The sequence below is a fragment of the Nesoenas mayeri genome (assembly GCF_963082525.1).
Source record: "Nesoenas mayeri genome assembly, chromosome: 1".
NCBI lineage: Eukaryota > Metazoa > Chordata > Aves > Columbiformes > Columbidae > Nesoenas > Nesoenas mayeri.
The window spans coordinates 96,193,172-96,208,478 of NC_137541.1; the positions used below are offsets into that span (position 1 = coordinate 96,193,172).

The window sequence follows — 15,307 nt, forward strand, 5'->3', positions numbered from 1 at the left end:
AATATCAGAGGTAATGAAAACTGTGCTAATTACAACCATACTTAACTATGAACCTATTATAGATGTCAAAAGTCTCACCTTTGCCTTAGCAGTGAATTGGAAGAGTACAGCAAAAGAAAAATCAAGGAAATATTTAAAGATTCTTAAGAGACAGCTTAAGTAAAAAAAGTCTGCAAGTTAAAGAAAAAAAGTCTTCTCTTGTGTATCCCTTCTACTTAGATACTTTCTCAGGAAAGGTTTATTGAAAGATCTGCCCATCTATTCAAGGAGACTGTAAAGTTATATTGTAGTCATCAGTTCAGAAGTTACTTTCAATTAGATCATCCACCATATATGAACGACAATTTTAGAAAAGACAGAGCAATAAAAGATGTTTCTTCCTCATCTTCCCCTACAAAACCTCAGATTTCTCACAAATGCAAGAAACAACCTCCACTTTCTTACAAACTCATATGAACTGCTGGCACAAACACAACTTGAACATTACTTGTTGCCTGTGATTTTTATTTATTACATTCACATGCCTTAATCTAAGCATATATATATATATAAAATATACACTTATTTGCATGACAAGGCAAAAATACATATTTTAAATAAGCATTTTTATGACTCTAATAAAAGAAAAGCAGTAAGGCTAAAGAGAACACAAGGCTGGGAGCATTTAAAGTGGTCGTAACAAAGCAGCTCTAAGTCTGTCAGAATTCTAAAGGTAAAAATGCAGAAGTGACAGGAAACATGCACGATCACCTTTTTCAATGTCACCAGCATAAAACATGACAGAGTACATGGTACCATAATTCTTAAAGTTGAGATCGCTAGTGTCCAGTAAAAAGATTTCAACAACCACAAAAAAGAACTCTGGAACATTTCCAGCTCTGATAATTACCTTTCAAGCCTTCCAGCAGTTTGGGATATCGAACATGCTCTTCCGTTCCATGCCCAAGTCTCTGATTGTCACCTTTTCCCCAGGTGTAGACCTGGCCATCTTTGGTTAAAGCAATAGAAAACTGGCTCCCACAGCGTACTTTCACAATGTCCAGATCTTGAAGTTTTTCTATCAGCTTGGGAGTCTTGCAGCCATCACTGCCTCCTCTTCCCAGTTTTCCATAATCTCCATCACCCCAAGACCACACTTGGCCTTTAAATCAAGGGATAGAAAACAAAAAAAAAATTGCACTGCTTTTTCATGTAATTAAGTCAGCTGTTCTGACAAGCAAGTTCTCAAAAATCTGAGATTCTATAATAAGAACACTTTTCAAATTGTAATTTAAGAAGAGCAGTTATGAATTAATTTATAATTGTTCATAGAATTAAGGAAGAAAAATATTTGAAAAGTTTTCATGTTGATAAAAGTACACATAAAAAGGGTAACATAACATGAACTGAAATATCAGTGTACAGGAAGTCCTTCTTAAAAACATATTAAGTACAGAATTTACTGCAGATCAAACCTATGGTATGATCTTTAGTAAAAAACTGTCATCTTTCATTATAAGGTGTTATTTATAAGAACATGCAACATCTTTTTCCACATCAAATGGCCAAATTGTCTGTGAAACCTATTTTCTCATTTTCAGTTATCGTCTTTAACCACTTCACAAAATGACATTATAAGTGCCATTGTCTATCACGTTATTTTGAAATACACTACTAAATCAATGCCCTGATGTAGGATGTCAGAAATAGTCAAGTCATTCTGCATCTGCTTTAAACAAAACTATCGTTCAAGAATGGCAAACCCATGTGTGTCCAAAATGAAAGTCTGTTTCACACTCCGATGTGTTTCTGTTCCATGTGTGCATAAGCCAGTCTCTAAGGTACTCTGACAAGCAAGGGAAGCATGCAAGGCGACAAACAGGGAAGAAAAAAGAAACCCACACAAAACAAAACAAAATCCCACAAACCAAAACCAAAACAAAACAAAAAAATCCACTACCCTGGGTTTTCATGTCCTGGATAAGCAAATCTTTCAGCTTTTAAATAAAGCACATTACCATAACCAGCTATATTTCAAAGGAACAACTAGCTTCCAAGAACTATCTGCTTTCTAAGGGATGCCTTTGAGGCTTAACCTCACATAGTGAAATTCAGGTTTTGAGTCTGTCTCATGTCAGGCACCTCACTCAGGGATGCTGGGAAGCAGAGTTTCAATACAGCCTCTCTTTGGCACTTCCCATAGGGCAACATGGACAACTCCTCTACCCAAAATTCTGGCTGTTGTTACAACATGAGTTATTTGCATTTCTATAATAATGCATAAAATTTAGACATGTATGTACATATATGTAGTATTTTGTGCATATACGATACACTTACATGGGTATTTTAAATATATATATACACACACACCATAAACAGAAATATATATTTGCATATTCATAATTAATACATCTAATACATACATCTAATACATAATGCATAAAATTTATAACACATACAATTATATATAATGCATAAAATGTAAACATGTATGTACCTATATGTAGTATTTCATGCATATATGATACATTTACATTCCCTTGACTGGAATTTCAGCTAAAAATTCTTACGGAATTGAAACCACTAAAATAAGCATATCTGCAGTATAAATATCTTCAGAATGAAAGGAACAAAAGGCAAGCTTACTTAAAGTATTGTTACATTTTGCTACTAACCATTTTCAGTAACTGCCAGAGTCTGAGCATCTCCACTCCCACAGGACACATCAATAACTTTGAGCCCTTTCAGCCCCGTGACCAGCATTGGGATGGTCTGATCTTCACTGGAACCTTCAAAACAAAGTACTTCTGTGAGAAGCGAAACCAAGAAGGCCTAGTATGGTTTGGTTTTGTTTGTGTGGTTCTTTTGGCTGGTTGGTTTTTCGCTTGTTTGGTTTGGTTTTGTTTCTTAAGTTGCTTTTGAGTGTTTCGTTGGGTGGGGGGGTGTTGGTTTGCTTCAGTTTTCAGATTTGAGCATCGCGATTGAGCTGCCACATGATTTCTTAGGTATCTAATCTAGATTTAACCCATGAAGTAGTCTTTGCTTCACAAGGAAGAGAGAACAGCACAGACTATTCCTCTCCATCCACTTGCTTATTTTCACATACCTCATTGAAATTTAATGGTTTTGAGACAACCCCTCCCATAATTATTCCAATTTATGTGAAACCAGATATTGTTCTCAAATCAGCTTTAGGTAAGTTGGACAAAAGATCACTGGAGACAGGCACTAAACAATTCTTTAACAAACAAGTTACTTCAAGGTATCAAATAACATACCATGACCAAGCCTGCCATAGTTTCCTCGTCCCCATGTATACAGCTCTCCTTCAGCAGTAATAGCTGCGCTATAAGTGCTTCCACATGCAATATGAACAACATGTTTCCCAGCTTGCTTTCCAGATAAAGCAGATATCATCTTCGGTTCCTCCAGGGGACTATTTAAAGAGAAATCACAAAAGGTGATCCAATGACTAGATAATAAAATATCTGACATACTTGCTAGAAAACAACTGCTGCAATTCTATCTGCAAACTTTATTCCTAGTCTGAATGATGAAGATATAAATAGTCTATAAACCAAAAATTAAGTTCAGCTTGTTCAACAACATACAAACCACTGAAGGATTGTCTGCCAACTATTATTTCTATTTCCAATTAAATTAATGCATAGTTTTTTAAAAGTATTTGTCTATTATAAAAAAAAAAAATCTTTAATTATGATATCTGAACAATTAATTTCATGACATTGCTAACCCTTGCATAGTAACTCCCTTGCTTTATACAGAATTCTGAACTGAGGGAAGACACTTAAAACCTCTAAAATACACTGAAGCACACCCCTTACAGAATGCCTCTGTAGAAGACTGCCCCTCCACAAAAGCAGGACAGTAATCTTGCTGTTTAACACAGAGGGGAAAAAAAGGAATGGTACATACAACACAACTACATAGGAAATGATGACCCCGCTGCTCCAACATTTGAGTCGATGTTTCTCGAGAAAACGTGTTGTGGATTGATAAAACCATGAATAGAAGGCCTAATAGTGGTGCAACCACTACTACAAAAGTATTTCAGAAAGAATAATACAGAACTGGGAATATTACTGGCAGATAGAACATGCAGAAAGAATGCAATTTCTGTTCAATAACAGAGACAAATGCCAAATACTGAATGTGCTTGCATAAACAACTGAATAGGTTTTACTATGAATTCAGAACACTGCCAAATAAATATGATCATTTTTATTACATACACTGTATCCCCATGGCCTAGTCTTCCACCATCTCCACAACCCCAAGAGAAAACTTCACCATTTGCTGACAACGCAAGATAGTGATGTCCATCTGAATGTGCTGCTATCTTCACAATATTTCTGGAAGCTAGACTCTGCACCAGTTGTGGCCCCTGTGAATCAAACGATAGCAATATACTTACAAAAACGGCTCATATTTTCCATCACTTGCTAATATGCAGAATAACTAGATACAGTTTCCCAAGGCTTTACCAAAACAGCACACTCAAATCAATGATGTGAAGGCATAAAGGAAAAAAAAAAAAAAAAAGTCAAATCTACTATTCAAGTCTGAAAAAAATAATGCTTTAAAGTTACTTTGTTTTCACGCCTATAAGGTCTCCAGTATATAGAAAAATGGTGTTTATCTTAACCTTACAGGCAATTTTAATGGCAAACGTTTCTGTTATGGTATAGTTTTGTTTGAGAAACTAAACAGTTCAGGCACAGTGTTACATGACTGAAGTAAACTCTATTTCACATCTGCCAATTTCTACAGTTGTTACCAAGGTCAGCATTGTAACGAAAGCAATTATCATTGTATTCATAACCTCTAGCCCAACAGAAATTAGAGAAACCAGATGCATTTCATCAAATCAATATTAGAGATCAAAACCTATTTCTGGAAGTTCAAAACCAACAACATAGAAGCTCACAAAAAATCAGCATGTCTCCGTCTACTCTTCCAAGATGGTGTAAACAGTTAAAGGGGCAGACCAATGTTACGAAGTAAAACAGAAGAGAACACATTTTTAAAAACATATAAAAAAATCTCTCACCAGTGTATCGCTGTTGTACGCTTGTGTATAAACTCGTCCATTCCTAGATAATATTAGAAAACGCTTCTCTGCACAGGCAACTTGCACAACGCCAAGATTGGCAAGTCCTTCACATTGAATTGGACCACTCACATTAGCATAATATTTCCAACCTATTAAGCCCCAAGCAATGACCTCTTGTAGAGATCCCTAGAAAAAAAGAAATTCTTGAAGTATTAATTTTGAAGAATGCAACTTAATAAAATGCATAGAGCAGATTATTTTTTGAAACTTTATATGTCAAATATGCTCAAATGTGTGACAGTCATTACTGCCAGTAGTTAATAAAAGCTTACCCATTAGAAAATATCAAAATAAAGACTTGCACGCATGATATTCAGTTTAGTCTGGTACAAAATAAGCTATAAATATCTATTTCAAGTGTTCTGAGATTTTTCAAGTTTGGAAGTTTATAATTTACTTTTTTTTTTAATTTTTATTTTTTTAATACATCAGATCTCAAACATTTATGAAGTCTGGTCTTGACCATTTCCTCTGATAAACACAGGGAACAGCTCAAAATATGGCAGAATTAGCCATAGCGTGATAAGAACAAATGGTTCGCAAACCAAAGAATTGTACTCCAAGGATGACTGAAAGAGCGCTCATGAAATAAAAGATACCCAGGTAAGACAGGCTTAGGCAACTCAATCTTACCTTGTGAAAATCAAAATAAGATTTGAAGTATCTCAGGAGCTGTTTTCCTTCCAAACTGAAAATCAGTTACACTTCTAGGAAAAGTATCTTACAAAATGTGCTATTGCAAACAGTTACCTTATGCGATGTAGGAGAGCTACACTGTGGAGGCATACAGGGGGTGGCCAGACGATCTAAATGGGCCATGATCACTACAGCTGTTTGTCTGAGATCAATCGCCAGCTCATTGTCCTGTGGTAAAGTCAGATACCTCAGAAAACTTTCATTTGGACTCAAAGGGTAGGTCAGGAGCTAAAGAAGAGAAAAGAGCAGTCAGAAAAATATTCAAGGTATTTCTATGCCACTACACATACAGATACATAATCTATTTTAGACATGCTGAGAATCTGCACAAGTTTAAGAAAAGCCAAATTAACTCTACACATCCTTTTTCTTACACTAGGGGAAAATTCCAAACATGTATATTGAGAAAATACAGTAAAATTAGAAACATAATAGAAAGTTACAAGCATAACGGAACTGAGGTTTACTATCTTTTATCAACCCCAATAACATTCACTAAGAATCATAGTTAAACTAACTTCAAACACAACTAAATAAAAGCCACCCAAATATATAGAAGAGTTAACTGGCTGCATCTCTAAGTTAATTACCACAAAAGCACTAACTCTGAAACACAATGCTTACCTTTAACCATACTATGATGTTTCTCCTCCTACCTCAACAAATTCAAATGTATGCATGAAAACCAATGACAGTGGTGTATATACGTATTACATGGACAACACTACTGCCAATTTTGTTCAGACAATTTTATAATTATTTTAGCCAGTCAAGTGAAATTTGATACCAGCACAATGATCCTTTCAAATAACCCAAAGGTAACTACCTGGATCTCTTCCTCAGTATTGGGCGCATCTTTATTACATATTATACTCTGAAATCTTTGCAGCAAAGGAAGAAGGGGTGCACTCGTTCCCTGTGCAGATCGCTCATTATCTGTTTCCCTCGTTCCATTATCCCAAAGTTGAAGCAACAACATAACTGCAGACAACATTTGGCTGAAAGACAAAGTTTACATCTTCTATTAAAAAGCATTGGTTTAGGTAATCCATACAATTCACATTCTACATTTTCTAGTTTAGCCATGTCAGATGCCATGGCTTTCCATTTCAAACAGATCATCAAAATATGGAAAATGGATTTTGAAATCTAGCTAACATAAGATCTTGATTGCCACTGCATTACAGAAAAGGTTCACGTGCTTTAAATCACAATTATTATGTTAAGTCCAAACCCATGGAAACTGATGACATGCACTGCTCAGGCTATATTCTACAGTTAAAAACCAGAGTGGTCGTGCTGCTCACCTCAGTGTGCCCCTCTGCACCGCCAGCTCCAGCAATATGGCAAGCGCCAAGTGCTGATCCTGTAACGGAATGTTTCCTGGCCCTTTGGTACTGGGAGCTCCATGCACATCTCTATTTGAAGTCAAACAAAACACATTTAACTAAGAAGTAATCAGAAACGATACATATTTCCTTACGAAAAGCATCTGCAGCCCACCAAGAACTGCTAAATTTATGGAAAAATATCAGATTGGTTCTGAAAGTTGCCCCCAGCTTCACTATCTACTCTATAGCTCTATTAAACATGATGAGAATATGAAAAACATTTTTCGCAGGTGAAAGTCAAATATTCTTTATGATAGTCACTATAAGGATGGAGTTTGAGTATTCAAGAGACAATTTCTGCAATATTGTAAAAAGGTAACTTTAAGCCTCTTTAAATAACAGGGAAAAAATCAGAGGAGTGTCCAATATGAGCGTATTTTCCCTCATATATACAGAAGTCTGCACTATTTTACTATACTATGTACAATTAAGTGTACAAATATCTTGTATTGCCAAATCACTCTTCATGCAGATCCAATTTACACTAGTGAAACACTATTTTTCAGTCTACATGTAGTCTAGGAAGTCTACACGCAGTGATTCAGAACACTCAAATTCAGATTTTTCTTAAACAGTTAAAAGGAATTAAATCATATTTAAAGAGCATAATTTCAACAGCTCATGTATTATTTCTTGTTCGTGTAACAATAATAGAAAAAGAAAGTAAGCTTTTTAATTTTCCATAAACTATTATGTTTATAACATCAGCTGCTAAGAGATTCAAGTTTGCCATTTAACAGCTACTTCAGCAACGCTCAAAAAAAAAAAGAAACTTACCCAGTCACAACAGACCTTAGGAATTTAGTAGCTCTTTCTACCACTTCCAGCCATACAGAAGACACAGTCCCTTCATCGAAAAGGGACGCCTCTGGTAGAGCTCGTAGTGCATCAAGTGATTCCTGTAACAATTCACTGCACAGATCTGCATCTTCACCTAAGGAACACAGTAATATTAGTTACACTCCCATCTTTACAGAAGTTACACAAATTTTTACATACAGTGTTTTGTGGATTTTGTTTTTAACTTCAAGATTGCAAGTTACTTAATAATATGCACAGAGGTCTGTATTTTCACACAAAAATTTCGACTGTAAGACTTCTGAAGACCTATCTGCGTGACAAAAAAATATATTCAGAAGGGTGACAACTCTTAAACCAGCTCATCCCACTGTATATCTGCTGAGAATATCAGAGGAAAATCTAGGGCTAGCTGGTCAAAGAGCAAGCCAAATAGCTACTTTCTGAACAAACAGCACAGAGACGAACAGGTGGGTTAAGGTGGCAGAGATGACAATTCTGCCAACCTGTGCAATTCGACAGTCACTGACAAGTATGCAAACCAATCCAGAAGTTTCACACTACTGCTCCTATCCTGCCCCTATGATAGCTGCTGCTATAATGTAGTAATGTATTTGATCAATCCTATATCTCACTCTTTTGAAACCCAGCATTAAAAATACGTTCCTCTTCATGAAATCCCAATTTCCCTTCCTAAACATAAAAGCACCCCAGCACAACACATTGTTGGTATGGGCTTGGATGCCTTCGATCAGCAACAGTATTGTTGGGCATAACACCTCATAAACATCAAGCACAATTATGCAAATCTAACATTTATAAACATATAGCTCTATGCAAATATCTAAGACAGATATATATTTTAATGAATTGTGTCTTCCAATGAAAAATATAGGCAATATGCCACAGAGTAGACCTACCTGACCTCCAGGCTCTACGAAGGAACGCAAATGCAAATGAAAGTGCTGCTCGGGATCCAACTCTTGCAAGTCCTTCTACACCTTTGCCTACAGGTCTTGGGCTAAATAGAATTATATATGCATTCTCTCAATATAATATATACAATAAATACATATATTCATATTAGTTTGTATATTTGACAAGTTTATAATTTAGCTATACGCATGTGTATATAATTACACTATTTTTTTTTTTTTAAAGAATTCTAATTGTCTCTTGAGAATGAAGGTGATAACATCAAAAGGTCAACAACCAAAATTCAATTTCAGGCGCTTCAAAGAACAACCAATTCAACCTCCAACATCAAAAAGCTTCACAGAAAAAACAAACTAGACTGGTATAATTGACTGCCATCAGAAATGTGCCTATGCTTACTCAGAGTGAAATTATGATTGTGTATTCAAAATACAGAGATGTAAGATACTTCATGTACTCATTTACTGAGGACGTTTATACTTCTAGTTAATTTCAACTGCATAAACTACACTTATAGGCTATTTTTAAATGAATCTTCAACTACCGGTAATTAATTCCATTAGTTTTGTCATTCCTTATCTTTCCATTCAAGTGTCAATATTACAAATCTCTCTTTGCAGCTTCTGTATTGGCATGTGTAAGGAACAGATAGCTTGAACTTTTGTTAATACTCACTGGACTCACATATGTTTCTGTTACATTTTCATTCTATGCAAACAATCACATTAACTTAAGCTTTCCTTTGTACTGAAGGACAGGCTTTCTCTCAGAAAGACACCAACAGTTCGATTTTCTTTTTAATCTCACATCAAAAGAAAGTGAGCTGCTTAGGAATTTTTCAAGAGAGAAAAAAATTTAACTGGCATTTTTAGCAGTCTGATAACGTAAATATATCAGTGCCCATTTTAATCAGAACTGGAAAAAAAACTTGCAGAGAACAGACTATTCTGAGAAACATATCATTGTCAGAACTCCAATCCCATAATATCTAGTCATGATATCTACTTACTGTCTCCTTTCATTTTTTAAGCTAGAGACTATCTAACCTAAAAATTTCCCTGATTGAATTGCTTGTTCAGTCAGACAGTAACCTTGTTCAGCTACTGAATAGCTTCTTTAACGCCTCATCTGGTAGATTTTTTCTATTTTTAGGTCAACAAGCTATCAAGACATGGCAAGTAATCAGACGACTTTTTATTTAGTTACTTTTCTGGAAACTGTCTCTCATGAAATGTACAATTACAGCAGTTCTCACCCAAGCTACGGAAAACTATGTTCAACCTTCATTATTTGTATTTTTAAATCCGTTATGTGCCTTAACTGAGCAAATATTGACAAAAAAAAAAATAATGTTATTAGAACTATGTAACCTACATCAGCATCCTTTCTGAAATACGCTTACCCATACATTCTAGCTGAGTAGAACAAAAGGAATACCTCAATAAAACTATGCTTGCAGCTCAAAGAATAATATCTACAGCAATCTTTTACAATAAAAACCCAGCAGTATGAACAGAGACACTATAAGTAAGCATCAGCCAAGGAGGAAAACTGTGGCAGATACCATGCAAAACCATCTTAAGAAACAAAACGTTTCTTGACTGCTAATGTTTTATGTGTAGGAAGAAATCACATTAAGCTCTCACATACAGGTTGATAACCTTTCAGTGACTTCCCTAATACATTAACTTGTCTGTGCATGTGTCATTACCTTTTCTTATCCACAGCAGGCAGAGGAATATTACTGCTTTTCCACTTAACTTTGACATTCTCCTGAAGAACTGTCCTGTTCAATGCAATGAAATACCGTTCCAGGATAACTAGTCTCTGCTTTAGCCTCATAGCTGAAAGAGCTGTTGTAGCAGTTTGTGTGGCCAGAGTTTGCTGTTCCTTCACTAGTACATGAAGGCACTCCTTCAACTCATTCACATCTGAGAATCAGAGAAAAATACCATTTTATGGGTGTTCATCCTTGTCACAAACAGTATCAAGAAAAATCAAGACAAACTGAAAACTGCAAACTGACCAGAAGTCTGAATGTCAAAAACAAGTGAAACTCCTTCTTTCCATATTTAACGAGCAAATTTCTTTTCAACAGTATATCCAGTATATACTTAACTGGATGACAGTGAAGTATAATCACAATCATACTTAACACGTGTTTTGACAAAGGTTATCATCAAAACTGGTTTTGTGTGAATACTTCTAAACCTTCATATTTCATGTCTGAAATTAAAACACCACGGGAAATATTTATGCGCCTCAAAAAAACAAGCTAGACAGCAAATTCTTATCAAGAGCAGACATCAGAGAGAGATATGCGCAGGCAACAATCTTGCAAGTCCCCATAAGATATGCTTTCATTTTACACTGATACACATTAACTTAAGTTTCTCAGAAGTTATAAAACTACTCTCAGAAGCTCTAGAGTCACTGCTGAGAGCTGCTAAGCTTCTGAAACGAATAATGCCAAATCATGCTTTCAAGTACTATTACCAAATAAAATATTTGACTTATGTACCATGACCAGAGAATTAATTCTTCATCAACCAGGAGAAGCAGGTCAACAGCTCAAGTCCTAGTAATCTAATAACGGATGGTAACAAGTACAGTGTGAAAAAAAGAATAAATAATCCTTGAAAATAAAAACTTGGAAACTGTGTATTTTTGCATTTCCTGTAGCTTTAATTACTAAGAAAAACATCAAAGGTTTCTTTTCTGTTCCTTTATTAAGAGCCTGATCACTGGGACACACCGCTCTGCTTTGCACCAAATCACTGTACTCATCCCTAAACAACCTCATTTGTCACCTGGCTGCTACACAGAAGTACTTTTGTTTTAACTGACACCTGACTAAGAGGTAGGAAAAAATCATATATAACAAACCAAAAAACACCACCACACACACTCACATAAAACCAACATATTTTTTGGAACAGCTGCCTCCAAGCTACAAAAATTCAGACACACTTATGGTAGTCTCCAGAGTTGAAAATTGTATCTAATGAGGCATAACGTGGTTTTTGCAACCATAGCTGTATAAACTATTTCAGACTTTTGTCCCCACTCTGTGAGGCACCTTTGCATACCCAGCAGAGAATTCAAGTGGCCTTCTCTGCTATCAGATCGCATTGCATTCACTCATCGCTTGTTGTCAGCCATCACCCCAGCCTGTTTTCAACATTGCAACTCACATTTCATCATTTCTTAACGTGTTAGATTCCTTTCCCTGAAGCAATTTACATCCTTCCACCTGACTATGAGGAACAACTTATTTTTTTTCAACAAGTAAAAATAGATTAACAAGTTGTTCCTTGCAGTCTAGACCTTAAAAAAAATTAGACAAAAGCAATAGCACATATTATACACATTCATACCTTGACTCAAACACAACAAGAAACGTGACAAAAAAGCCACACCATACTTCATATCAGGTCTACAAAATTCCCTAAAGGACTCTACAGCACAGTCACGTATCAACAAGTTACATAGATAGAGCTACTTCAGATCACAATGTAAAGTACCACATAAATAAAACAGATGCTTGCGAAAGCCTTGTTTCATTTGTTTGGTTTGGCTTTTATAACGTCCCTTAACATTATGGCCATATAGAAGTTTACTCAGAAGGTTTAACGGATGACCGACTGTATCAGTACTCAGTCTGAAGCTTCAGTATACCTCCAGATTGATTGAACTAAAATCCTGTTTCATTAAATACCACAATTTTGAGTGAAAAATCTCAGTTGTGAAGTGTTAACATTACTCAGAACAGCAAAGTAATAACTTCCACAAAATATAAACTACATGTTCTGAGGTTGCTGCTTTTATCTTAGGTGTGCTGTAACCTTTATTTTGTAAGGAAAAATACAAAACCTATATTGCAGCACATGGCTTCTGCATTTGAGTATCATAACAGAACAGGGTCAATACCAATATGCCATTTTCACTATCCCTCTAAACCATCAGAAGAGATAAAAATCAGGATTGGGGGGGGGGGGGGCGGGATTGTTGTTGGTTTTTTTGGTTATGTTTTTCCTTCCCTTCCTGAACACTAAAGCCCTCTCAAACTCTAAATACTACCAGGAAACAACAATGAAGTAAGAAATGACCATGCTCTCCACTTCACAGAGAGACTTTTCCTAACACTGCTCTTTTTCACAACTGATTTCATTCTGCAGATTCATTCCCCACACATTCCCCTCATGTATCCATAGGAAAAGTAAACAAATAGCCAAACGAGGCTCTTTAATTAACTCTGATATTTGGAAAGAAAGTCTTTGTTTGGTGCTACAGAAACCAAGCACCATTTGCCAGACTCAGCAGAGTCCACGGAATAACACAGAGCTACAGCATTCACCATTCCTTCCTGACTGACAAGTTCTCTAAATGTGGACACTCTCTAAAGTTATTTCTGTGAGTTGAAGAGTAAGATGAAAAAGACCTTCTTTTCAAAATTACATGCTTATTAAACATGTCACGGGGACTACTGGGACAAAAACAGTATAGGCAGCGGCCACCTACAGTCCTCCAGCAATTACTTTACAAGGAAGTTCATAGAAACATAGAGTGTCCTCAGTTGGAAAGGACCCACAAGGATCATCGAGTCCAACTCCTGTCCCTGCAGATGACAACCCCACAGTTCACACCATGTGTCTGAGGGCCTTGTCCAGTCTCTTCTTGAACACTGTCAGGCTTGGGGCCGTGACACCTCCCTGGGGAGCCTGTTCCAGTGCTCCACCACCCTCTGGGGGAAGAACCTTTTCCTCATGTCCAACATAAACTTCCCCTGGCACATCTTCCTGCCATTCCCTTGGGTTCTGTCATTGGTCACCAGAGAGAAGAGATCAGTGCCTGCCCCTCCTCCTCCGCCCCTTGTGAGGAAGCTGTAGCCCCATGAGCTCTCCCCTCAGTCTCCTCCAGGCTGAACAAACCAAGTGAATTTAGCCACACTACACACGGCTTCCCCTCCAAACCCTTCGCCATCTTTATGTCCCTTTTTTGGACACCCTCCAGTAGCTTTACATCCTTTTTATCCTGTGGCACCCAGAACTGCACACAGTGCTGCAGGTAGGAGTTTCCCTGTAAGTCTACCACTGCATATCTTCCAATTCACTTCCAATCAACCACAGTACTGCTCTTACCAGCACCGCAGACATTCTGATGCAACAGGCGACACAAACTACCATACCAACTTTGGATGCATAGAAAACAGAATCCTATGGAAGCACGTGCAACAAGTGACATCAAGCGGTACCAGCTGTAAAGCTGGCCATTGTATACACACACACAATACTGTGTCTGTGCAGGAAAAAAAAACACAGTTCCATAACGGGACTTATAAAATTAATTCCTACTGGTTCAGCAATACATACTGAGGGTAATCTGCAAGATACTCAACATCGTACTCAATGATCTGGTAGGACAACCAGCTCATTTCATAAAAAAAAAAAAAAACCAACACTACTGTAGGTTTTGAATACTTCAAAGGTTCAATTTGCTTCTACAAAAACATTCCATAGTTCCACGGGCCACGTAATGTTTCATGAAACAAAACTTCACAATAGTGCTTTCTGAAGTAAGGGATTTTAAAAGTTATTTTGCTTTCCTGTCAACAAATAAAACAAAATCTAATTAAGACAACACGAGAGCTAGAAAATTAATCGACTGAATTCTGTCTTCAGCTTTTTATGAAGAAAAAGGGCTGGAAATAATTCAGTTCTTCAGCGATTAGCACCCAAAATCACACAGTCTTTATATTCAAAAACTAGTAATATGAAGAACTGTTCAGTTACAATATACTATTTTCAAATATTTAAACACTGCATGCAAAAACATTTTTCTTGTAGAAAATACTATTTAGCTTCACCAAGATTCAAACCACATAAAAATAACCTGCATGAAGCATAAACTTAAATTTACTGAATTTAATTGTAATAAAGCTCCTTCTTCCTTCTCACTTTACAATCTCAAATGGCTACAATTTTAGGAAGGCTTCCTATGAAAATTAAATAATGCCACTCTTACAATATTTTATAGATGATTCTTTAATATTTCAAGAATGCAGAACTAAGCTCACATGCAAAGTGCAGTAAACACTGGAACAGGTTACAGTAGTCCTATAACTCAGACATCTCAAAACTGAACCAAGGACTGTCTTGTTTTATTAAAAGTAACATTATTTTAAAGTGAGATATCTATACACTTTTTTAAATGTTCTCTTATTCTGTAAGTAAATTTATCTTTACAAAAACTCAGTTCATCTTTAGAAAGATTTAAATATATCCAGGAATCAACCCAGTGAAATTGATTTCAGTAAACCCTCAGGACTGAACAACGTTTATTACCGAGGAACTAAATACACTAATGAGGG

At 36.3% G+C, this 15,307-nt stretch overlaps 1 protein-coding gene across 5 annotated transcripts in view; it reads right to left on the reverse strand.

Moving 5' to 3' along the window:
• Nucleotides 1-15,307, reverse strand: part of HERC2 (HECT and RLD domain containing E3 ubiquitin protein ligase 2) — a 114,542-nt gene that overhangs the window by 72,295 nt on the left and 26,940 nt on the right. For 4 of the 5 annotated variants that reach the window (XR_013923534.1, XM_080362559.1, XM_080362562.1 and 1 more), the window contains 11 exons: nucleotides 10,649-10,868; nucleotides 8,922-9,022; nucleotides 7,981-8,137; nucleotides 7,120-7,230; nucleotides 6,639-6,810; nucleotides 5,867-6,040; nucleotides 5,054-5,242; nucleotides 4,236-4,387; nucleotides 3,261-3,418; nucleotides 2,658-2,771; nucleotides 890-1,141 (listed from right to left, as the gene is read on the reverse strand). Coding sequence is in view for 4 of the 5 variants with exons in the window: in XM_080362559.1 (XP_080218685.1) it covers nucleotides 890-1,141; nucleotides 2,658-2,771; nucleotides 3,261-3,418; nucleotides 4,236-4,387; nucleotides 5,054-5,242; nucleotides 5,867-6,040; nucleotides 6,639-6,810; nucleotides 7,120-7,230; nucleotides 7,981-8,137; nucleotides 8,922-9,022; nucleotides 10,649-10,868 (1,800 nt within the window). In the remaining variant the exon portion in view is untranslated. The remainder of the gene's footprint in view (nucleotides 1-889; nucleotides 1,142-2,657; nucleotides 2,772-3,260; nucleotides 3,419-4,235; nucleotides 4,388-5,053; nucleotides 5,243-5,866; nucleotides 6,041-6,638; nucleotides 6,811-7,119; nucleotides 7,231-7,980; nucleotides 8,138-8,921; nucleotides 9,023-10,648; nucleotides 10,869-15,307) is intronic. The other variant, XM_080362561.1, reaches the window with a different exon arrangement.